The following is a 21,065-nucleotide window of genomic DNA, read 5'->3' as shown; positions in this document are numbered from 1 at the left end:
GTCCAACCCGAAGGGAAGAGCCACGAATTGGAAATGTTCCTCTCCGATTGCCTGCGAGAAGGCGGCGGCCTTGGAGCAGGGGGGAGTAGACAGAAAAAATCTGTTTGGCGGGCTGGAAGAGAATTCTATCCTGTAGCCGTGGGAGATATCCCGCACCCACTGATCGGAGACGTGTTGAAACCACGCGTCGCCAAAGTGGGAGAGCCTGCCACCGACTAAGGACGTTGCTGGCGCGGACAGATAGTCAAGAGGAGGCTGCCTTGGTGGCAGCAGCTCCTGCGGTCTTCTGTGGACGCGCTTTTGTGCGCCAGTTGGACTTTTGGTCCTTGGCTGAGTTAGTGGACGAGGCCGAGGGCTTAGAGGACGACCAGTTGGAGGAGCGAAAGGAACGAAACCTCGACTGATTCCTACCCTTGACAGGTTTCCTGGTTTTGGTTTGTGGCATCGAAGTACTCTTCCCGCCAGTAGCTTCCTTAATAATTTCATCCAGCTGTTCACCGAACAGCCTGGACCCAGCAAAAGGGAGTCCAGCAAGGTACTTCTTTGAAGAAGCATCTGCCTTCCACTCTCGAAGCCACAAGATCCTGCGGATAGCGAGGGAATTAGCCAAAGCCACCGCAGTGCGGTGAGAAGCCTCCAGCATGGCAGACATGGCATAGGATGAAAAAGCTGAAGCTTGGGAAGTTAAGGTAACCATTTCGGGCATAGATTCCCTGATGAGGGAATGCATCTCCTCTAGAGAAGCAGAGATGGCTTTGAGAGCCCACACTGCTGCAAAAGTTGGGGAGAACGAGGCCCCTGCCGCCTCATATACAGATTTGGCCAGAAGGTCAACCTGGCGGTCAGTGGAATCCTTGAGAGAGGTGCCATCCGCCACTGATACAACGGTCCGGGCTGAGAGTCTAGACACCGGGGGGGGGGTCTACCTTTGGTGAATGAGCCCACTCCTTAACCAACTCAGGTGGAAAGGGAAAACTGTCATCAGAACCACGCTTTGGGAAGCGTTTGTCAGGACAGGCCCTAAGCTTGGTCACAGCGGCCTGAAAACTGGAGTGGTTAAAGAACACACTCTTTGTCCTCTTAGGCGAGGTAAACTGGTGCTTTTCTGCCAGAGAGGGTTGCTCCTCTGATACTGGCGGATTGAGATCCAGTACTGAATTAATGGACGCAATCAAATCACTAACATCTGAGTCACTTTCGGACAGATCAATGGGGCACATGGAGTTAGCCTCCGAGCCCCCTGTAAAGGCATCCTCCTCGTCCTGCGAGTCAGCTTCTGAAAAAGAGACGCGGGACGAGGAAAGAGAGGAAGCCCTGCGTCTCCTCTTAGGAGGACGGGGTCTGGGACCAGATGATGAATCTTCTGTGAGCTCCGGTCCTGAGAGAGACCTAGCAGCAGAGGCACCCTGTGAAGGGGGCTGATGCATGTTCAGCAAAGTCCTGGACAGCTGTCCCATGGAGTCGGCAAAAGACTGGGAGATAGACTTAGATAAGGCTTCTACCCAAGCCGGGGGTTCAGCCACAGGAGCCGGAGCAGCCGGAGAGACCACTGGGGGTGCGATACCAGGCTGAGGCATCGTCAGGTTAGAGCAGGCTTCACAATGTGGATAGGTGCTCGGTTCTGGCAGTAGGAGCTTACATGCAGTGCATACTGAATACAGCTTTGGAGCCTTGCTCCTCGTGTGAGACATGCTGCTGGAGTGGGGGCTCTGCCAGAGAATGACCCCCAGAGAGTATATACAGAGGACCACAACCAGAGGTTGTGGCTTACCAGACCGCTGGAGCGGTGTTGTGTGCCCTCCAGATCCTGAAGCCCGGACCCCCAAGCACCTCAACAGGGATGCTGCAGACCAGTGCTGATTGCAGGGAAAAACGCTGAGAAAATGGCCGCCGGAGCGAAGAGAGGGGGCGGGACTCACTCTGGGAGCGGGATCTGGAGGGCCATAGAGACTTACAGTGGAGGAGACATGTACCCAGTGAGGAGTGTCCCTCCCCTGTGCAGAACGGCCACTGGGCGGAGCTGCGCTGTCACTCTGCATGAATGACATGCGAGGGCAGTGAAACCGAAAGTAGGCCTCCGGCGAAGCCGGGGCCTAAATTTGAGCGGTGCGGCCGCCGCGCAGGCACCATCGGCGTGGTTCTCAGGCGACAGCCAGAGAATACGCCGGAAATGTCATAAAACACAAACAGCACACTCTCCCACAACAATAAAGTACAGGGACCCCCATATATAAACGTCTCAGGTACTTGGCTTGCTGAGACGCAGGGTTCCAAGTCCCTGGGGGTGAGTGCTCCGGTCCAGCAGGATCCTGAAGGGCTGCGGATGGAGACCGGTCTCCTGCCAAGCATGGAGAACCGTGCTGGCTCCCACTTCAAGCCAGAGCCCCGGAGGGATGGTGAAGGAGCACGGCATGTAAGGCTCCAGCCTTGGAATCAACCTTAACAGCACCGCCGACACAGTGGGGTGACAAGGGACATGCCTGGGGTCCAGGCTTGGACCCGCTTTTCTTCAAACTATTTCCAAAAATCAAAAATTAGATGAGAATGCATGTGTGGATATATTCCTCCTGAACACAAAGCGATAAACTGGCTAGATCTGGTTCTCCAGGGGGTGTATAAGCTCAGAGGGAGGAGCTACACTTTTGAGTGTAGTACTTTGTGTGTCCGCCGGAGGCAGAAGCTATACACCCAATGTCTGGGTCTCCCATAGGAACGATAAAGAAATTAGAAGTAAGAGGGGCTCAGATACACCCTGTATTAGACATAAAGGCGGGTCTCACACACATTATATTGTTAGGTCGTAGGGCTCCTAGACTCAAAGCCCGTGCACTAAGTACACGGACTGACAAAAATTAGGAGGAACTGTACTGTTTTCAAAACGCGAGCGCCTGTGATGTTATTGCGCAGGCGCGAGATTATGGGCGTCACTGTGAATGTCATCCAAGTACCCGCCCATAATCTCGTGCCCGCGCTTTTACCTCTGCCTCTACCGTTATGCGCTTGCCCTGGCCATTGCTTATTTTTATCATCCCCGTTTACCTGTTTTTGAAAACAGTGCTCAGTCCCGCGATAGTGCCACTGCGCATGCGCAAGACTTCCGGAGCACTGCAGAAAAGGAGGGCGGCGGCCTCATCTATGAGAATGAACATTGGGGGACAGCAAACAGCGGCAGAAGGGGGATAACAGACGAAATACAGCCCGCCCCCGGGGCCAACAAACCTCATTACCATAGCAAAAGGTAATATTTTATTAAGTTGTTATTTAGGTCTGAAAGGGGGGCCAGTAGCAAGATGAACCTATAGAATGCAGCCCAGGAGCTGCAGAAGGGGATTCTTTTTGTTTAATAGTGAAAATTCTGGTGACAGGTTCCCTTTTAATTAGGTGGATACTATACATGAAAGCAAAATTTCAGCTACTAGTCAAAAGAAAATATTTAGCCCTGAACAGGAGTTTTGTTGTGAGGTTGCAGCAGTATAAGTATAGAAGGACTAAGGCAATAAACTATCCCTTCTCCACCAGCCATCACTACACTGACTGCTGTTAATAGCGATTTTAATAAAGGACAGTATGAAGCTCTGAAAAAACCTTCTGTTTTAATGATACAGCAGCGATATACAATTACTGCAATACCAATTCAGCACTGCTCTAAATTCAGCGTTATCTCCTACAGCAGCCCCCTGAACTGATTGCAGAGGACAGTAGGACGAGCGCTGCATCACAATGTCTTATACAAGACCAAATGAAGCGATGCGGCCGGCCGATCACAGTATTACCAGTAGCCAACATTGCTAAGGCATTACAGTGTATGGCAGGCAATCCCTGAAAATTGATTGGCTGTCTAAAAGCCGCAAAACATGTGGAGTGTGGACTAGCATGGCGCTCGAGCACCCGCGATGCTTGATTGAGTCTCAGGCATGCTCGCTCATTACTAATATACACTCACAATGCTGACAAACTGAAACATAAAAGTTATTGTAGCAAATGTACCATGTTGTCTGATCTATTCGACATATGAAGCAGTGAAATGTCACAATTAATGAAGCAAATTACCTTCCCTCCTAAAGTACACACTGAATACATCTGGCAATTTTTGCATCAATATCTCGGCCATCTGAAGAGCTCCGACCACTATTTTGAGGTCCTGACTTGACAACATAGATGCAATGTGACTGGAGTGGAAACAGGGGAGAGAAAAAACACAAACTATTTAGCAACAGACAAAATTTCCAAGCAAGAAATATACATTTAAATACCTAGTAAAGAAGGGAATTTTGTTTACTTACCGTAAATTCCTTTTCTTCTAGCTCCTATTGGGAGACCTAGACAATTGGGTGTATAGCTTCTGCCTCCGGAGGCCACACAAAGTATTACACTTAAAAGTGTAAACCCCTCCCCTCTGCCTATACACCCCCCGTGCATCACGGGCTCCTCAGTTTTGGTGCAAAAGCAGGAAGGAGGAAACTTATAAATTGGTCTAAGGTAAATTCAATCCGAAGGATGTTCGGAGAACTGAAAACCATGAACCAAGAACAATTCAACATGAACAACATGTGTACACAAAAGAACAACAGCCCGAAGGGAACAAAGGCGGGTGCTGGGTCTCCCAATAGGAGCTAGAAGAAAAGGAATTTACGGTAAGTAAACAAAATTCCCTTCTTCTTTGTCGCTCCATTGGGAGACCCAGACAATTGGGACGTCCAAAATCAGTCCCTGGGTGGGTAAAAGAATACCTCGGTAAAAGAGCCGTAAAACGGCCCCTTCCTACAGGTGGGCAACCGCCGCCTGAAGGACTCGCCTACCTAGGCTGGCATCTGCCGAAGCGTAGGTATGCACCTGATAGTGTTTCGTGAAAGTGTGCAGACTCGACCAGGTAGCCGCCTGACACACCTGCTGAGCCGTAGCCTGGTGCCGCAATGCCCAGGACGCACCCACGGCTCTGGTAGAATGGGCTTTCAGCCCTGAAGGAACCGGAAGCCCAGAAGAACGGTAGGCTTCAAGAATTGGTTCCTTGATCCACCGAGCCAAGGTTGACTTTGAAGCCTGCGACCCTTTACGCTGGCCAGCGACAAGAACAAAGAGCGCGTCCGAGCGGCGCAGGGATGCCGTACGAGAAATGTAGAGTCTGAGTGCTCTCACAAGATCTAACAAGTGCAAATCCTTTTCACATTGGTGAACTGGATGAGGGCAAAAAGAAGGTAAGGAGATATCCTGATTGAGATGAAAAGGGGATACCACCTTAGGGAGAAATTCCGGAACCGGACGCAGAACCACCTTGTCCTGGTGAAATACCAAGAAGGGGGCTTTGCATGACAGTGCAGCTAGCTCAGACACTCTCCGAAGTGATGTGACTGCCACTAGGAAGACCACCTTCTGCGAAAGGCGTGAAAGAGAAATATCCCTCATTGGCTCGAAAGGTGGTTTCTGAAGGGCCGTTAGCACCCTGTTCAGATCCCAGGGTTCTAGCGGACGCTTGTAAGGAGGGACTATGTGGCAAACGTGCGTACCTGCGGAAGCCTGGCTAGACGCTTTTGAAAAAACACAGAGAGCGCAGAGACTTGTCCCTTAAGAGAGCCAAGAGACAAACCCTTTTCCATTCCGGATTGAAGGAAGGATAGAAAAATGGGCAAGGCAAATGGCCAGGGAGTAAAACCCTGATCAGAGCACCAGGATAAGAAGATCCTCCACGTCCTGTGGTAGATCTTGGCGGACGTTTGTTTCCTGGCCTGTCTCATAGTGGCAATGACCTCTTGAGATAACCCTGAAGACGCTAGGATCCAGGACTCAATGGCCACACAGTCAGGTTGAGGGCCGCAGAATTCAGATGGAAAAATGGCCCTTGAGACAGCATGTCTGGTCGGTCTGGTAGTGCCCACGGTTGACCCACCGTGAGATGCCACAGAACCGGGTACCACGACCTCCTCGGCCAGTCTGGGGCGATGAGGATGGCGCGGCGGCAGTCGGACCTGATCTTGCGTAACACTCTGGGCAGCAGTGCCAGAGGAGGAAATACATAAGGCAGTCGAAACTGCGACCAATCCTGAACTAATGCATCTGCCGCCAGAGCTCTGTGATCTTGAGACCGTGCCATGAATGCCGGGACCTTGTTGTGCCGGGACGCCATTAGGTCGACGTCCGGCATCCCCCAGCGGCAACAGATCTCTTGAAACACGTCCGGGTGAAGAGACCATTCCCCTGCGTCCATGCCCTGGCGACTGAGAGTCTGCTTCCCAGTGTTCTACGCCCGGGATGTGAACTGCGGAGATGGTGGAGGCTGTGGCTTCCACCCACAGCAGAATCCGCCGAACTTCCTGGAAGGCTTGCCGACTGCGTGTGCTGCCTTGGTGGTTGATGTATGCCGCCGCCGTGGCGTTGTCCGACTGAATTCGGATCTTCCTGCCTTCCAGCCACGGCTGGAACGCTTTTAGGGCTAGATACACTGCCCTTATCTCCAGAACATTGATCTGAAGGGAGGACTCTGGCTGAGTCCAGGTACCCTGAGCCCTGTGGTGGAGGAAGACCGCTCCCCACCCTGACAGACTCGCGTCCGTCGTGACCACAGCCCAGGATGGGGGCAGGAATGATTTCCCCTTCGACAAAGAAGTGGGGAGAAGCCACCACTGAAGGGAGGCCTTGGCTGCCCGGGAAAGGGAGACGTTCCTGTCGAGGGACGTCGACTTCCTGTCCCATTTGCGGAGAATGTCACATTGAAGAGGACGCAGATGAAACTGCGCAAATGGAACTGCCTCCATTGCTGCCACCATCTTCCCTAGGAAGTGCATGAGGCGCCTCAAGGGGTGCGACTGGGCTCGAAGGAGAGATTGCACCCCTGTCCGTAGTGAACGCTGTTTGTCCAGCGGAAGTTTCACTATCACTGAGAGAGTATGAAACTCCATCCCGAGATATGTCAGCGATTGGGTCGGTGTCAATTTTGACTTTGGGAAATTGATGATCCACCCGAACCTCTGGAGAGTCTCCAAAGCAATGTTCAGGCTGTGTTGGCATGCCACCCGAGAGGGGGCCTTGACAAGAAGATCGTCTAAGTAAGGGATCACCGAGTGTCCCTGAGAGTGTAGGACTGCTACCACTGTTGCCATGACCTTGGTGAAGACCCGTGGGGCTGTCGCCAGGCCGAAAGGCAGTGCCACGAACTGAAGGTGTTCGTCCCCGATGGCGAAACGCAGGAAGCGCTGATGCTCTGGTGCAATCGGCACGTGGAGATAAGCATCCCTGATGTCGATTGATGCTAGGAAGTCTCCTTGGGACATCGAGGCGATGACGGAGCGGAGAGATTCCATCCGGAACCGCCTGGTTTTCACGTGTCTGTTGAGCAATTTGAGGTCCAGAACGGGACGGAAAGATCCGTCCTTTTTTGGCACCACAAACAAGTTGGAGTAAAAACCTTGGCCCCATTGCTGAAGGGGGACAGGGATCACCACTCCTTCTGCCTTCAGAGTGCTCACCGCCTGAAGAAGAGCATCTGCTCGCTCGGGGGGCGGAGATGTTCTGAAGAAACGAGTCGGAGGACGAGAGCTGAACTCTATCCTGTAACCGTGAGACAGAATGTCTCTCACCCATCGGTCTTGGACATGTGGCAACCAGGCGTCGCAAAAGCGGGAGAGCCTGCCACCGACCGAGGATGCGGTTTGGGTAGGCCGAAAGTCATGAGGAGGCCGCCTTGGTAGCGGTTCCTCCGGCGGTCTTTTTAGGACGTGACTTAGACCGCCATGAATCAGAGTTCCTCTGACCCTTCTGTGGCCTGTTGGACGAGGAGAATTGAGACCTGGCTGAGGGCCGAAAGGACCGAAACCTCGATTGTACCTTCCGTTGTTGAGGTCTGTTTGGTTTGGACTGAGGTAAGGACGAGTCCTTTCCCTTGGATTGTTTAATGATTTCATCCAATTGCTCGCCAAACAGGCGGTCGCCAGAAAATGGCAAACCGGTTAAGAACTTTTTGGAAGCAGAGTCTGCCTTCCATTCACGTAGCCACATGGCCCTGCGGACTGCCACTGAATTGGCGGATGTAACCGCCGTACGGCTCGCAGAGTCCAGGACAGCATTCATGGCGTAGGACGCAAACGCCGACGCCTGAGAGGTTAAGGACACAACCTGCGGAGTAGAGGCTCGTGTGACTGCATTAATCTCAGACTGACAAGCTGAGATAGCTTGGAGTGCCCATACGGCTGCGAATGCCGGAGCAAAGGACGCGCCTATAGCTTCATAGATGGATTTCATCAGGAGCTCTATCTGCCTGTCAGTGGCATCCTTGAGTGATGAACCATCTGCCACCGCAACTATGGATCTAGCCGCCAGTCTAGAGACTGGAGGATCCACCTTGGGACACTGAGCCCAACCCTTGACTATGTCAGGGGGAAAGGGATAACGTGTGTCATTAAGGCGCTTAGTAAAGAGTTTATCCGGAAAAGCTCGGTGTTTCTGGACTGTATCTCTGAAGTTGGAGTGATCAAGAAACGCACTCCGTGTACGTTTGGGAAACCTAAATTGGAATTTCTCCTGCTGAGAAGCTGACTCCTCAATCGGAGGAGCTGGAGGAGAAAGTTCTAACACCTGATTGATGGACGCTATAAGGTCGTTTACTATGGCGTCCCCCTCAGGTGTATCAAGGTTGAGAGCGGCGTCAGGATCAGAGCCCTGATCTGCCACCTCCGCTTCATCCTCCAGAGAGTCCTCATGCTGAGACCCTGAGCAGTGTGATGAAGTCGAGGGAAGTTCCCAGCGAGCCCGCTTAGCCGGTCTGGGACTGCGGTCCGTGTCGGAGTCCTCACCGTGGGACCTATGAGTCTCCCCAGGAGCACTTTGCTGCGCCGACCGAGGGGGGTCTGAGAGCAATGATTCAACAGTGCCCGGGGCCTGTGTTACCAGTCTGGACTGCAAAGCTTCTAGTATCTTAGCAGACCATCTATCCATAGACTCAAAGTTTGTCAGCGAATACTGCAAACTCTGTCCCTGTCACCTGGACAGTGGTAGCAGGTGGTTCCACCTGGGCCGAGGGTCCCACCGGTGGCTGAGGCTCCGGCTGAGTGAGTGTCACAGGGGCCGAGCATTGCACACAATGAGGGTAGGTGGAACCTGCAGGTAGCATAGCCGCACATGAGGTACAGGTTGCAAAATAGGCCTGTGCCTTGGCACCCTTGCTTTTTGCGGACAACATGCTGTTGTCTCCTCTTAGAGCAATCAGTGAGGGTATATAGCCAAAGCAAATAGTGCGGCCGTACAGAGTAAATGTATACAATATAAGCATATAAATATACACTTCGGCACCCAGGGAGGCCAGCACCTAGTAACAGGTGCGGCTTACCGACCGCCCTCAGCGGTTGTGTGACCACCAGATTCCCTGCCTGGGCCTCCCAGAGCTGTGGAGGTCGGTGTTGTCTCCCCTCTGAAGTTCTCCAGCGTCAGAAGTGCTGATAGGAATGGCTGCCAGCGTTCTGAGAGGAGGAGGGAGCCGTGGGCGTGCCTCAGAAAGTGCGGGAATCTGGTGCCCCACGGTGCTCAGTGAGGGGGGAGGAGGATACTAAGTATGCTCCAGCCCTCAGCGCTGACGTCCAGTGCAGCGTCCCGCCCTTACCCCTGACTGGCAGGCCCGGGGGCGGGAGTATGCGGTACTAGGCCGCAAAAGCCGGGGACTAAAGTTATAAGCGCGGCCGGCAAACAAGCGCGGTCAGCGCGGTAGTCCCGGCGCACAAACACACCCAGCAGCTGCTGCAGCGTCCATTACACAGGCGCTCTATGCGCCGTCCCTAAGGGGACACAGAGTACCTCAGAGGAGCAGGGCCTGTCCCTGACGATACCCGGTCTCCTGTCCAGCAGATTCCCCCAGGGGCTGCGGAGGGAGCACGGTCCCAGTGCATGGTGACCGGTTAGGATCCCACTTCACCCAGAGCCCCTAAGGGATGGGGAAGGAAAACAGCATGTGGCTCCAGCCTTTGTACCCGCAATGGGTACCTCAACCTTAACAGCACCGCCGACCAGAGTGGGGTGAGAAGGGAGCATGCTGGGGGCCCTGTTATGGGCCCTCTTTTCTTCCATCCGATATAGTCAGCAGCTGCTGCTGACTAAATTGTGGAGCTTGCGTGCATGTGTGCCTCCTTCAACACAAAGCATAAAAACTGAGGAGCCCGTGATGCACGGGGGGGGTGTATAGGCAGAGGGGAGGGGTTTACACTTTTAAGTGTAATACTTTGTGTGGCCTCCGGAGGCAGAAGCTATACACCCAATTGTCTGGGTCTCCCAATGGAGCGACAAAGAAATTGTAATTTGCATCCTGAAATTTTTTTTTTTTTTTTTTTTTTAAACACATGAATAAAAGGGAATCTATCACCAGATTTTTGCTACCCCATCCGAGAACAGCATGTTGTAGAAACAGACGCCAATTACAGGGTTTATCACTTCCTTTACTAAATGCTAAGCCCTGTATAATCTCACCAACACCACTGATTGTGCATAGGCAGAAAGTTGCCAGTGTGGACAGAAAGCTGCCAATCCATGGTGGGGGCCTGGCTGGACTACATGAAGGCAAGCAAAGTAGTCCTCTAGTGATAATTGTTGTATCAGCAGGAAATTATTTTATAAAAACTACAGCAAGCAGCCCAGTAAGTGACATAGCTGGAGACCAGGTCTGTTTTTCTACATTATGCTGCTCTCAGATTAGATAGCAAAAATATGGTGACAGATTCCGTTTAAAAGAGAAATGTAAATTGCTATGAAATATGGTATATTTATGACCATTGACATCCTCCAAGTGAACAAAACCACTGGCTGGGTGCCTAGGTATCACCCACTGATCCCTCAATGTTAAACTATATACAGTGTGTAGTTAATGAAGGTGTTCGTAAAAAGGTAATTAGCGTATTTTTCGGTTTATAAGACGCACCAGATTATAAGATGCACCCCAAATTCAGAGCAAAAAAGGTAGTAAAAGTTAAAAAAAAAAAAAAAGAAGGGGGGCCAGTCTTATAACTTGGTGGTAGCTTGCCAGAGGGGGCACCAGTGGCGGTGGAGGGGAATCACAGGAGGCAGGGCCGGTGAGTGTCCCATAAACTGTAGGCAGTGCTGGTGCAGCACGGCTGAAGCTGCGGCGGAGGCTGGGGCGGCCATGCTGGGGCTGCACAGAAATGGCACCCGGAGTCAGCGCAGATTGAGTTCTCGGCTCAACGGCAAGCAGAGATCTCACTTGCACAAGCACCACCTCCGGGCGCCATTTTTCTTAAGTCCGCTGCTGGGAGAGCAATGGTCTGGAGGCGGCACATGTGCAGATGAGAGCTTGAACCGAGAGCTTCATCTGCGTACGTGCCGACTCCGGGTGGCATTATTTCAGTCCTACACAGCTGAACCAGCCACTGGAGACCCCAACACATCCGCTGCAGACCCTGCACAGCCGCCCCACCATCAGCCGCCGGAGACACCGCACAACTGTCCAGCAACATTCCCCCAACTTCTTGTGACCCCTTCTCCACCACCCCGGTAATCTACATTCAGAATATAAGACGCATCCCTCACTTTCCTCCCAAATTTTTGGGAGGAAAAGTGCATCTTATAATCCAAAAAATACGGTAATAGCTGACTGCTTAGGCTGCTTTCACACTTGCGTTGTTTTGCAGCAGTCACAATCCGTTGCCTTGAGGAATTATGGTATCCTGAAAAATATTATGCAGGAATCAGTTTTTTCCCATTAGATTTCTATTAGCGACGGATTGTGACTAATGATGGCCCTGCGTTGCAGCAGCCACGTGACAGATCAGTCGTGAGCAACGCTGAATATAAAGTTTTTTTGTGTGTGGCGGATCGTGTTTTTTTTTTACTGTGAGCATGCGCACAGTAAAAAACCATGATCTACTGTAAATTCAGTTCCAGCAGCCGGAACGATCAGTTGATCGGCCGCCTTTTGTGAACAATTAGCTGATCGCCCCGGTGGGCGCCTTTTGTGAACGATCAGCTGATCGCCCCGGTGGGCGCCTTTTGTGAACGATCAGCTGATCGCCCCGGTGGGCGCCTTTTGTGAACGATCAGCTGATCGCCCCGGTGGGCGCCTTTTGTGAACGATCAGCTGATCGCCCCGGTGGGCGCCTTTTGTGAACGATCAGCTGATCGCCCCGGTGGGCGCCTTTTGTGAACGATCAGCTGATCGCCCCGGTGGGCGCCTTTTGTGAACGATCAGCTGATCGCCCGGTGGGCGCCTTTTGTGAACGATCAGCTGATCGCCCGGTGGGCGCCTTTTGTGAACAATCAGCTGATCGCCCGGTGGGCGCATTTTGTGAACGATCAGCTGATCGCCCCGGTGGGCGCCTTTTGTGAACGATCAGCTGATCGCCCGGTGGGCGCCTTTTGTGAACAATCAGCTGATCGCCCGGTGGGCGCCTTTTGTGAACAATCAGCTGATCGCTCACAAAAAGGTGGCCGCCGGTAAAAACAGTAAAAAAAAAAAAAAAACAAAACGGATTTTTTTTTTGCAGCATCAGTCACATCATTTGTTGCATCAGTCACACAATTGATTGTGACGTATGCAAAACAACGCAAGTGTGAAAGCGGCCGTAGACTTGTAAACCTGCAACAGCCCTTTATAACTGTGCAGAGGGTTAGCAGGGGGATGCAGACATTTAGAAAACATTGGCTATCGAATTAAATCCAGAAACAAAAATAAGAATCATATTGAATTCACATTTAGTAAAGAGAATAACAGAACTCATACCTGGACACAGCATGGTTTTTTAACACATCTTTTAGGAGCTCAGCATCAGCAAAATAAATTATCCTAAGGATTGCTCTAAGGCACTTGTGTCTGACGGCGGGTCCCGCCGAAGAGCTATACACTTCATAAAGCACTCCAAACAAGGTCTTAATAAAAGACTTCGCCAGCTCAGGGTCCTCTTTCATCAACTGCGCCCTGGCATCATCTCTTTTTAGCTCAGAATGACCACCTATGATTACAAAGGGGACAGAGTCAGAAATTGGGCTGCACAATAAAAGGTAAAACTGTCTTCAGAACACGAAGGTAGAATGACTAAAAAAAAAAAAAAAAACAATAGATCCCTGGACACAAGCAAGTTCACATGAATAAAACTGACAGCAGATTTCCCTCTACTAAACAAAATGCAGCACAGGGGGACAATAAAGAAGGCAGCCGCTTTGTTTTCCCCACTCAGACGTCCACCAGACTGATTTTCAGCACTGTTTTGGATCACATTTTAATCACTATCTTTTTCTATAAATCAGCATCTCAAATTTTCTCATTCTTTAAAAGAAGGGAATTTTGTTACTTACCGTAAATTCCTTTTCTTCTAGCTCTTATTGGGAGACCCAGACGATTGGGGTATAGCTACTGCCCTCCGGAGGCCACACAAAGCACTACACTAAAAAGTGCAAGGCCCCTCCCCCTCTGGCTATACCCCCCCGTGGTATCACGGGTTCTCCAGTTTTAGTGCCAAAGCAAGAAGGAGGAAGCCAATAACTGGTTTAAACAAATTAACTCCGAATAACGTCGGAGAACTGAAAAACCGTTCAACATGAACAACATGTGTACCCGCAAACAACCAAGATATCCCGAAGGACAACAGGGCGGGTGCTGGGTCTCCCAATAAGAGCTAGAAGAAAAGGAATTTACGGTAAGTAACAAAATTCCCTTCTTCTTCAGCGCTCTATTGGGAGACCCAGACGATTGGGACGTCCAAAAGCTGTCCCTGGGTGGGTAAAGAGATACCTCATGTTAGAGCTGCAAAACAGCCCTCCCCTACGGGGATGTCACTGCCGCCTGCAGGACTCTTCTACCTAAGCTGGCATCCGCCGAAGCATAGGTATGCACCTGATAATGTTTGGTGAAAGTGTGCAGACTCGACCAGGTAGCTGCCTGGCACACCTGTTGAGCCGAAGCCTGGTGTCGTAGCGCCCAGGACGCACTCACGGCTCTGGTTGAATGGGCTTTCAGCCCTGAAAGAACCGGAAGCCCTGCAAAACGGTAAGCTTCCAGAATTGGTTCTTTGATCCATCGAGCCAGGGTGGCTTTAGAAGCCTGCAACCTCTTGCGCGTACCAGCGACAAGGGCATCGGAACGGCGTACGGGCGCCGTGCGGGAAATGTAGATTCTGAGTGCTCTCACCAGATCTAGCGTCCACCGCCTGCAGCAGGGCATCTGCTCGGTGGAGCGGTGGGGCCGTTCTGAAGAATGGAGTCGGAGGACGAGAACAGAACACTGTCCTGTGCACGTGCTGATTGCTCAGCGCCTGTCCCCTTCCCTGAGTGACAGGGAGGGGGCGGGAACGAAGCGGCACTAGGCCGCAGAAGCCGGGGACTGGAGTTATAAGCGCCGCCGCCGTAAAAGCGCGGTCGGCGCCCAGTCCCCGGCGAACTACAAGTCCCAGCCGCGCCGCCGCTCCCGGAGCGTCCGGCGCGGTAGTTCCCAAAACACAAAGTCACTCAGCAAAGCTGCAGTGACTGTAACCCTTTACTGTCCCCGGCGCACTAGCACACCCAGCAAGTCTGGAGTGTGCTGTGCCTGTGTGTACGGGGACACAGAGTACCTGTAATGGTGCAGGGCCATGTCCCTGAACGGTACTCCAGCTCCGTATCCAGCAGGTTCAAATGGGTCTGTGGATGGAGCCCGGCATCAGAGCTTTGAGGCCGGCAGGATCCCACTTCCTCAGAGCCCCTCAGGGGGATGTGGAAGGAAAGCAGCATGTGGGCTCCAGCCGCCGTACCAGCAATAGGTACCTCAACCTTACAACACCATCCAGGGGTGAGAAGGGAGCATGCTGGGGACACTATATGTGTCCTCTTTTCTTCCATCCGAAATAGTCAGCAGCTACTGCTGACTAAAATCTGTGGAGCTATGCGTGGATGTCTGACCTCCTTCGCACACAAAGCTAAAACTGGAGAACCCGTGATACCACGGGGGGGTATAGCCAGAGGGGGAGGGGCCTTGCACTTTTTAGTGTAGTGCTTTGTGTGGCCTCCGGAGGGCAGTAGCTATACCCCAATCGTCTGGGTCTCCCAATAGAGCGCTGAAGAAAAAATAAAAATAAAAAAAGACATTACTAAAGCTTTCTCGTTTACTGCAATTAAAATAAAAAAACCCCCAAACATTCCAAACAGAAGGCATATATTTGCAGTGCGTGACATTCACAGACCCATACACTTTCATGGGTGACTTTGCACTAATGCTGATAAAAACCAGCCATGCCCTTGTGAAACCATGTACATGAATCCCATCATAGACTATGAGTAGGTATACTATCCGTGAAAAGTCCTGACAATCTTATTGAGGCCTTAAATGCATGCATTGTGGAGTAAAACAATTTGTGCAATTATCTTCCATTAAAAATGTTGCACCTCCTGGCATTTGCAGGCTATTTGTTTCTCTGCAAACGCTGGCTAGCGAATGAGTTAACTGAGGATCCGTCAGCCAGCTCCATCTGAAGGGAGAGATTGCAAGGCTTAATTGTCCCTTACGGAATTCCACTCGGCTGATTTATGATCACACACTATTATGTTCCCCAGTCAGGGTCTTAATATAATTTTTTTGCTTTGAAAGCTGCGCTAGGGCTTATTTTCAGGCAATATCTTACAATTTCCCATGACCAACAATCCACATTTATTTCTGAACAAAAAAAAATAAAAAATAAAAAGAAAAAAAATCAACATTTATTCAAATATAATCATGTCATCACATTTTGGAACATGAAGGTTTTGTGTTAGTCCGATTACTGGTTCAGATGCTCATGTTCTTATCAGATCTGCTATTTTCATGGTGCACAAGCAGTCCTATAGTGGTGGGTACATACAATATGGTTAATTTACCTGCCTAAATTTAATTATTCTCTATGCACTGCTAAGTTTACCCTCAAAAGAAAAAGTAAGACCCCCCTCAACACACACACACAATCGCACTTAACAGACCCCCAAACAATTACAGTTGGCAAGTGAGTGGGCTCTCCCATACAAATCTCAGTCACTGTCGAATCCCCCTGCATTCTACAGCAGCAGCAGTTGGCTCCCCCTGGTGACTGGAAGCAGTATTACGCGAGTGAAGGGATACTTGTACCCGATCGGTTTGTGTGCAGTACAGTGCAATGCAGCTGGAACGGCAAGGGAACTGACAGCGAAACAGATCTCCAAATGAGAGTCCATCCACCATCAGCACTTGAAAACTAATTGTTTTGGGCCTGGTTAGTGTGCTATTATATCAGTACTTTTTTTTGGTGGGGAAGGGGATTGAGTTAGGGTGTCTGCTTTCTTTTGGGGGTGTTTGCCTTCTTTGATGAAGAGTCCCACTGTATTCTTTAGCTGTTTAATCTCCTTGGATACTTCCTTATGGAGCCGCAATTAAGTATACTCAAAAAAGCCTCAGAAATCCCAGTAGGGCTTATTTTCTGGGTAGGTACAGTTAGGTCCAGAAATATTTGGACAGTGACACAAGTTTTGTTATTTTAGCTGTTTACAAAAACATGTTCAGAAATACAATTATATATATAATATGGGCAGAAAGTGCACACTCCCAGCTGCAATATGAGAGTTTTCACATCCAAATCGGAGAAAGGGTTTAGGAATCATAGCTCTGTAATGCATAGCCTCCTCTTTTTCAAGGGACCAAAAGTAATTGGACAAGGGACTCTAAGGGCTGCAATTAACTCTGAAGGCGTCTCCCTCGTTAACCTGTAATCAATGAAGTAGTTAAAAGGTCTGGGGTTGATTACAGGTGTGTGGTTTTGCATTTGGAAGCTGTTGCTGTGACCAGACAACATGCGGTCTAAGGAATTCTCAATTGAGGTGAAGCAGAACATCCTGAGGCTGAAAAAAAAGAAAAAATCCATCAGAGAGATAGCAGACATGCTTGGAGTAGCAAAATCAACAGTCGGGTACATTCTGAGAAAAAAAGGAATTGACTGGTGAGCTTGGGAACTCAAAAAAGCCTGGGCGTCCACGGATGACAACAGTGGTGGATGATCACCACATACTTTCTTTGGTGAAGAAGAACCCGTTCACAACATCATCGGAAGTCCAGAACACTCTCAGTGAAGTAGGTGTATCTGTCTCTAAGTCAACAGTAAAGAGAAGACTCCATGAAAGTAAATACAAAGGGTTCACATCTAGATGCAAACCATTCATCAATTCCAAAAATAGACAGGCCAGAGTTAAATTTGCTGAAAAACACCTCATGAAGCCAGCTCAGTTCTGGAAAAGTATTCTATGGACAGATGAGACAAAGATCAACCTGTACCAGAATGATGGGAAGAAAAGAAGGGAATTTTGTTTATTTACCGTAAATTCCTTTTCTTCTAGCTCCAATTGGGAGACCCAGACAATTGGGTGTATAGCTATGCCTCCGGAGGCCACACAAAGCACTACACTAAAAGTGTAAAGCCCCTCCCCTTCTGCCTATACACCCCCCGTGCTCCCACGGGCTCCTCAGTTTTGGTGCAAAAGCAAGAAGGAGGAAAAAATTATAAACAGTTCAATCCGAAGGAATATCGGAGAACTGAAACCATTCAACATGAACAACATGTGTACACAAAAAAACAGGGGCGGGTGCTGGGTCTCCCAATTGGAGCTAGAAGAAGAAGGGAATTTTGTTTACTTACCGTAAATTCCTTTTCTTCTAGCTCTAATTGGGAGACCCAGACAATTGGGTGTATAGGCTATGCCTCCGGAGGCCGCACAAAGTACTACACTAAAAGTGTTAAGCCCCTCCCCTTCTGCCTATACACCCCCCGTGCTCCCACGGGCTCCTCAGTTTTGGTGCAAAAGCAAGAAGGAGGAAAAAGAATTATAAACTGGTTTAAAGTAACTTCAATCCGAAGGAATATCGGAGAACTAAAACCATTCAACATGAACAACATGTGTACACAAAAAAACAGGGGCGGGTGCTGGGTCTCCCAATTAGAGCTAGAAGAAAAGGAATTTACGGTAAGTAAACAAAATTCCCTTCTTCTTTTTCGCTCTATTGGGAGACCCAGACAATTGGGACGTCCAAAAGCAGTCCCTGGGTGGGTAAAATAATACCTTGTAAGAGAGCCGTAAAACGGCCCTTTCCTACAGGTGGGCAACCGCCGCCTGAAGGACTCGTCTACCTAGGCTGGCATCCGCCGCAGCATAGGTATGCACCTGATAGTGCTTCGTGAAAGTGTGCAGGCTCGACCAGGTAGCCGCCTGACACACCTGTTGAGCCGTAGCCTGGTGCCTCAAAGCCCAGGACGCTCCCACGGCTCTGGTAGAATGGGCCTTCAGCCCTGAGGGAACCGGAAGCCCAGCCGAACGGTAAGCTTCGATAATTGGCTCCTTTATCCACCGAGCCAGGGTTGATTTGGAAGCCTGTGATCCTTTACGCTGGCCAGCGACAAGGACAAAGAGTGCATCCGAGCGGCGCAGGGGCGCCGTACGAGAAATGTAGAGTCTGAGTGCTCTCACCAGATCTAACAAGTGCAAATCCTTTTCACATTGGTGAACTGGATGAGGATAAAAAGAAGGTAAGGAAATATCCTGATTGAGATGAAAGGGGGATACCACCTTAGGAAGAAATTCCGGAACCGGACGTAGAACCACCTTGTCCTGGTGAAACACCAGAAAAGGAACTTTGCACGACAATGCTGCTAGCTCGGACACTCTCCGAAGAGAAGTGACTGCTACTAGCAAAACCACTTTCTGCGAAAGTCGTGAGAGGGAGATATCTCTCATTGGCTCGAAAGGTGGTTTCTGAAGAACCATCAGCACCCTGTTTAGATCCCAGGGTTCTAACGGCCGCTTGTAAGGTGGAACGATGTGACAAACTCCCTGCAGGAACGTGCGTACCTGTGGAAGTCTAGCTAGGCGCTTCTGGAAAAACACAGAGAGCGCTGAGACTTGTCCCTTAAGGGAGCCGAGCGACAAACCCTTTTCTAGTCCAGATTGAAGGAAGGACAGAAAAGTAGGTAATGCAAATGGCCAGGGAGAAAAACCCTGAGCAGAGCACCATGACAGAAAAATTTTCCACGTCCTGTGATAGATCTTGGCGGACGTTGGTTTTCTAGCCTGTCTCATAGTGGCAATGACCTCTTGAGATAACCCTGAAGACGCTAGGATCCAGGACTCAATGGCCACACAGTCAGGTTGAGGGCTGCAGAATTCAGATGGAAAAACGGCCCTTGAGATAGCAAGTCTGGTCGGTCTGGTAGTGCCCACGGTTGGCCGACCGTGAGATGCCACAGATCCGGGTACCACGACCGCCTCGGCCAGTCTGGAGCGACGAGGATGACGCGGCGGCAGTCGGCCCTGATCTTGCGTAACACTCTGGGCAACAGTGCCAGCGGAGGAAACACATAAGGGAGCTGAAACTGCGACCAATCCTGAACTAAGGCGTCTGCCGCCAGAGCTCTGGGATCTTGAGACCGTGCCATGAACATTGGTACCTTGTTGTTGTGCCGGGACGTCATGAGGTCGACGTCCGGCACCCCCCAGCGGCAACAGATCTCCTGAAACACGTCCGGGTGAAGGGACCATTCCCCTGCGTCCATGCCCTGGCGACTGAGATAATCTGCTTCCCAGTTTTCTACGCCTGGGATGTGAACTGCGGATATGGTGGAGGCCGTGGCTTCCACCCACATCAAAATCCGCCGGACTTCCTGGAAGGCTTGTCGACTGCGTGTGCCGCCTTGGTGGTTGATGTATGCCACCGCTGTGGAATTGTCCGACTGAATTCGGATCTGCTTGCCTTCCAGCCACTGCTGGAACGCTTTCAGGGCAAGATACACTGCCCGTATTTCCAGAACATTGATCTGAAGCGAGGACTCTTGCCGGGTCCACGTACCCTGAGCCCTGTGGTGGAGAAAAACCGCTCCCCACCCTGACAGACTCGCGTCCGTCGTGACTACTTCCCAGGATGGGGGTAGGAAGGATTTCCCCTTCGATAATGAAGTGGGAAGAAGCCACCACCGAAGGGAGGCTTTGGTCGCCTGAGAAAGGGAGACGGTCCTGTCGAGGGACGTCGGCTTCCTGTCCCATTTGCGTAGGATGTCCCATTGAAGGGGACGCAGGTGAAACTGCGCGAAAGGGACTGCTTCCATTGCTGCCACCATCTTCCCCAGGAAGTGCATGAGGCGCCTCAAGGGGAATGACTGGCCTTGAAGGAGAGATTGTACCCCTTTCTGTAGTGACTGCTGCTTGATCAGCGGAAGCTTCACTATCGCTGAGAGGGTATGGAACTCCATGCCAAGGTATGTCAGCGATTGGGCCGGTGTCAGATTTGACTTTGGAAAATTGATGATCCACCCGAAACTCTGGAGAGTCTCCAGGGTAGCGTCGAGGCTGTGTTGGCATGCCTCTTGAGAGGGTGCCTTGATCAACAGATTGTCCAAGTACGGGATCACCGAGTGACCCTGAGAATGGAGGACCGCAACTACAGTAGCCATAACCTTGGTGAAAACCCGTGGGGCTGTTGCCAGGCCGAATAGCAGTGCCACGAACTGCAGGTGTTCGTTTTCTATGGCGAAGCGCAAGAAGCGCTGGTGCTCTGGGGCAATCGGAACGTGGAGATAAGCATCTTTGATATCGATCGATGCCAGGAAATCTCCTTGAGACATTGAGGCGATGACGGAGCGGAGGGATTCCATCCGGAACCGCCTGGTCTTTACGTGTTTGTTGAGAATTTTCAGGTCCAGGACAGGACGGAAAGACCCGTCCTTCTTTGGGACCACAAACAGGTTGGAGTAAAACCCTTGGCCCTGTTGCTGAAGAGGAACAGGGACCACCACTCCTTCTGCCTTCAGAGTGCCCAGCGGCTGCAGAAGAGCCTCGGCTCGCTCGGGAGGCGGAGAGGACCTGAAGAATCGAGTCGGGGGACGAGAGGTGAACTCTATCTTGTAACCGTGAGACAGAATGTCTCTCACCCAGCGGTCTTTTATTTGTGGCAGCCAGGTGTCGCAAAAGCGGGAGAGCCTGCCACCGACCGAGGATGCTACTAGAGGAGGTCGAAAGTCATGAGGAAGCCGCTTTGTTAGCGGTGCCTCCAATGGTCTTTTTAGGACGTGACTTAGACCGCCATGCATCAGAGTTCCTTTGTTCTTTCTGAGACCTTTTGGACGAGG

The 21,065-nt window shown here is 50.9% G+C and overlaps 1 protein-coding gene across 1 annotated transcript in view; it reads right to left on the bottom strand.

The window, feature by feature from the left end:
* The window catches only part of TRIP12 (thyroid hormone receptor interactor 12), a 221,968-nt gene that overhangs the window by 52,687 nt on the left and 148,216 nt on the right, over positions 1-21,065 (bottom strand). The window contains 2 exon segments of the mRNA XM_075341548.1: positions 4,051-4,169; positions 12,707-12,935. Of these exon segments, the coding sequence (XP_075197663.1) occupies positions 4,051-4,169; positions 12,707-12,935 (348 nt within the window).

This window comes from Anomaloglossus baeobatrachus, chromosome 3, assembly GCF_048569485.1.
Source record: "Anomaloglossus baeobatrachus isolate aAnoBae1 chromosome 3, aAnoBae1.hap1, whole genome shotgun sequence".
In the NCBI taxonomy this organism is placed as follows: Eukaryota; Metazoa; Chordata; class Amphibia; order Anura; family Aromobatidae; genus Anomaloglossus; species Anomaloglossus baeobatrachus.
Note: the sequence above shows the minus strand (reverse complement) of the source record. Positions and strands in the feature narration are given on the sequence as shown.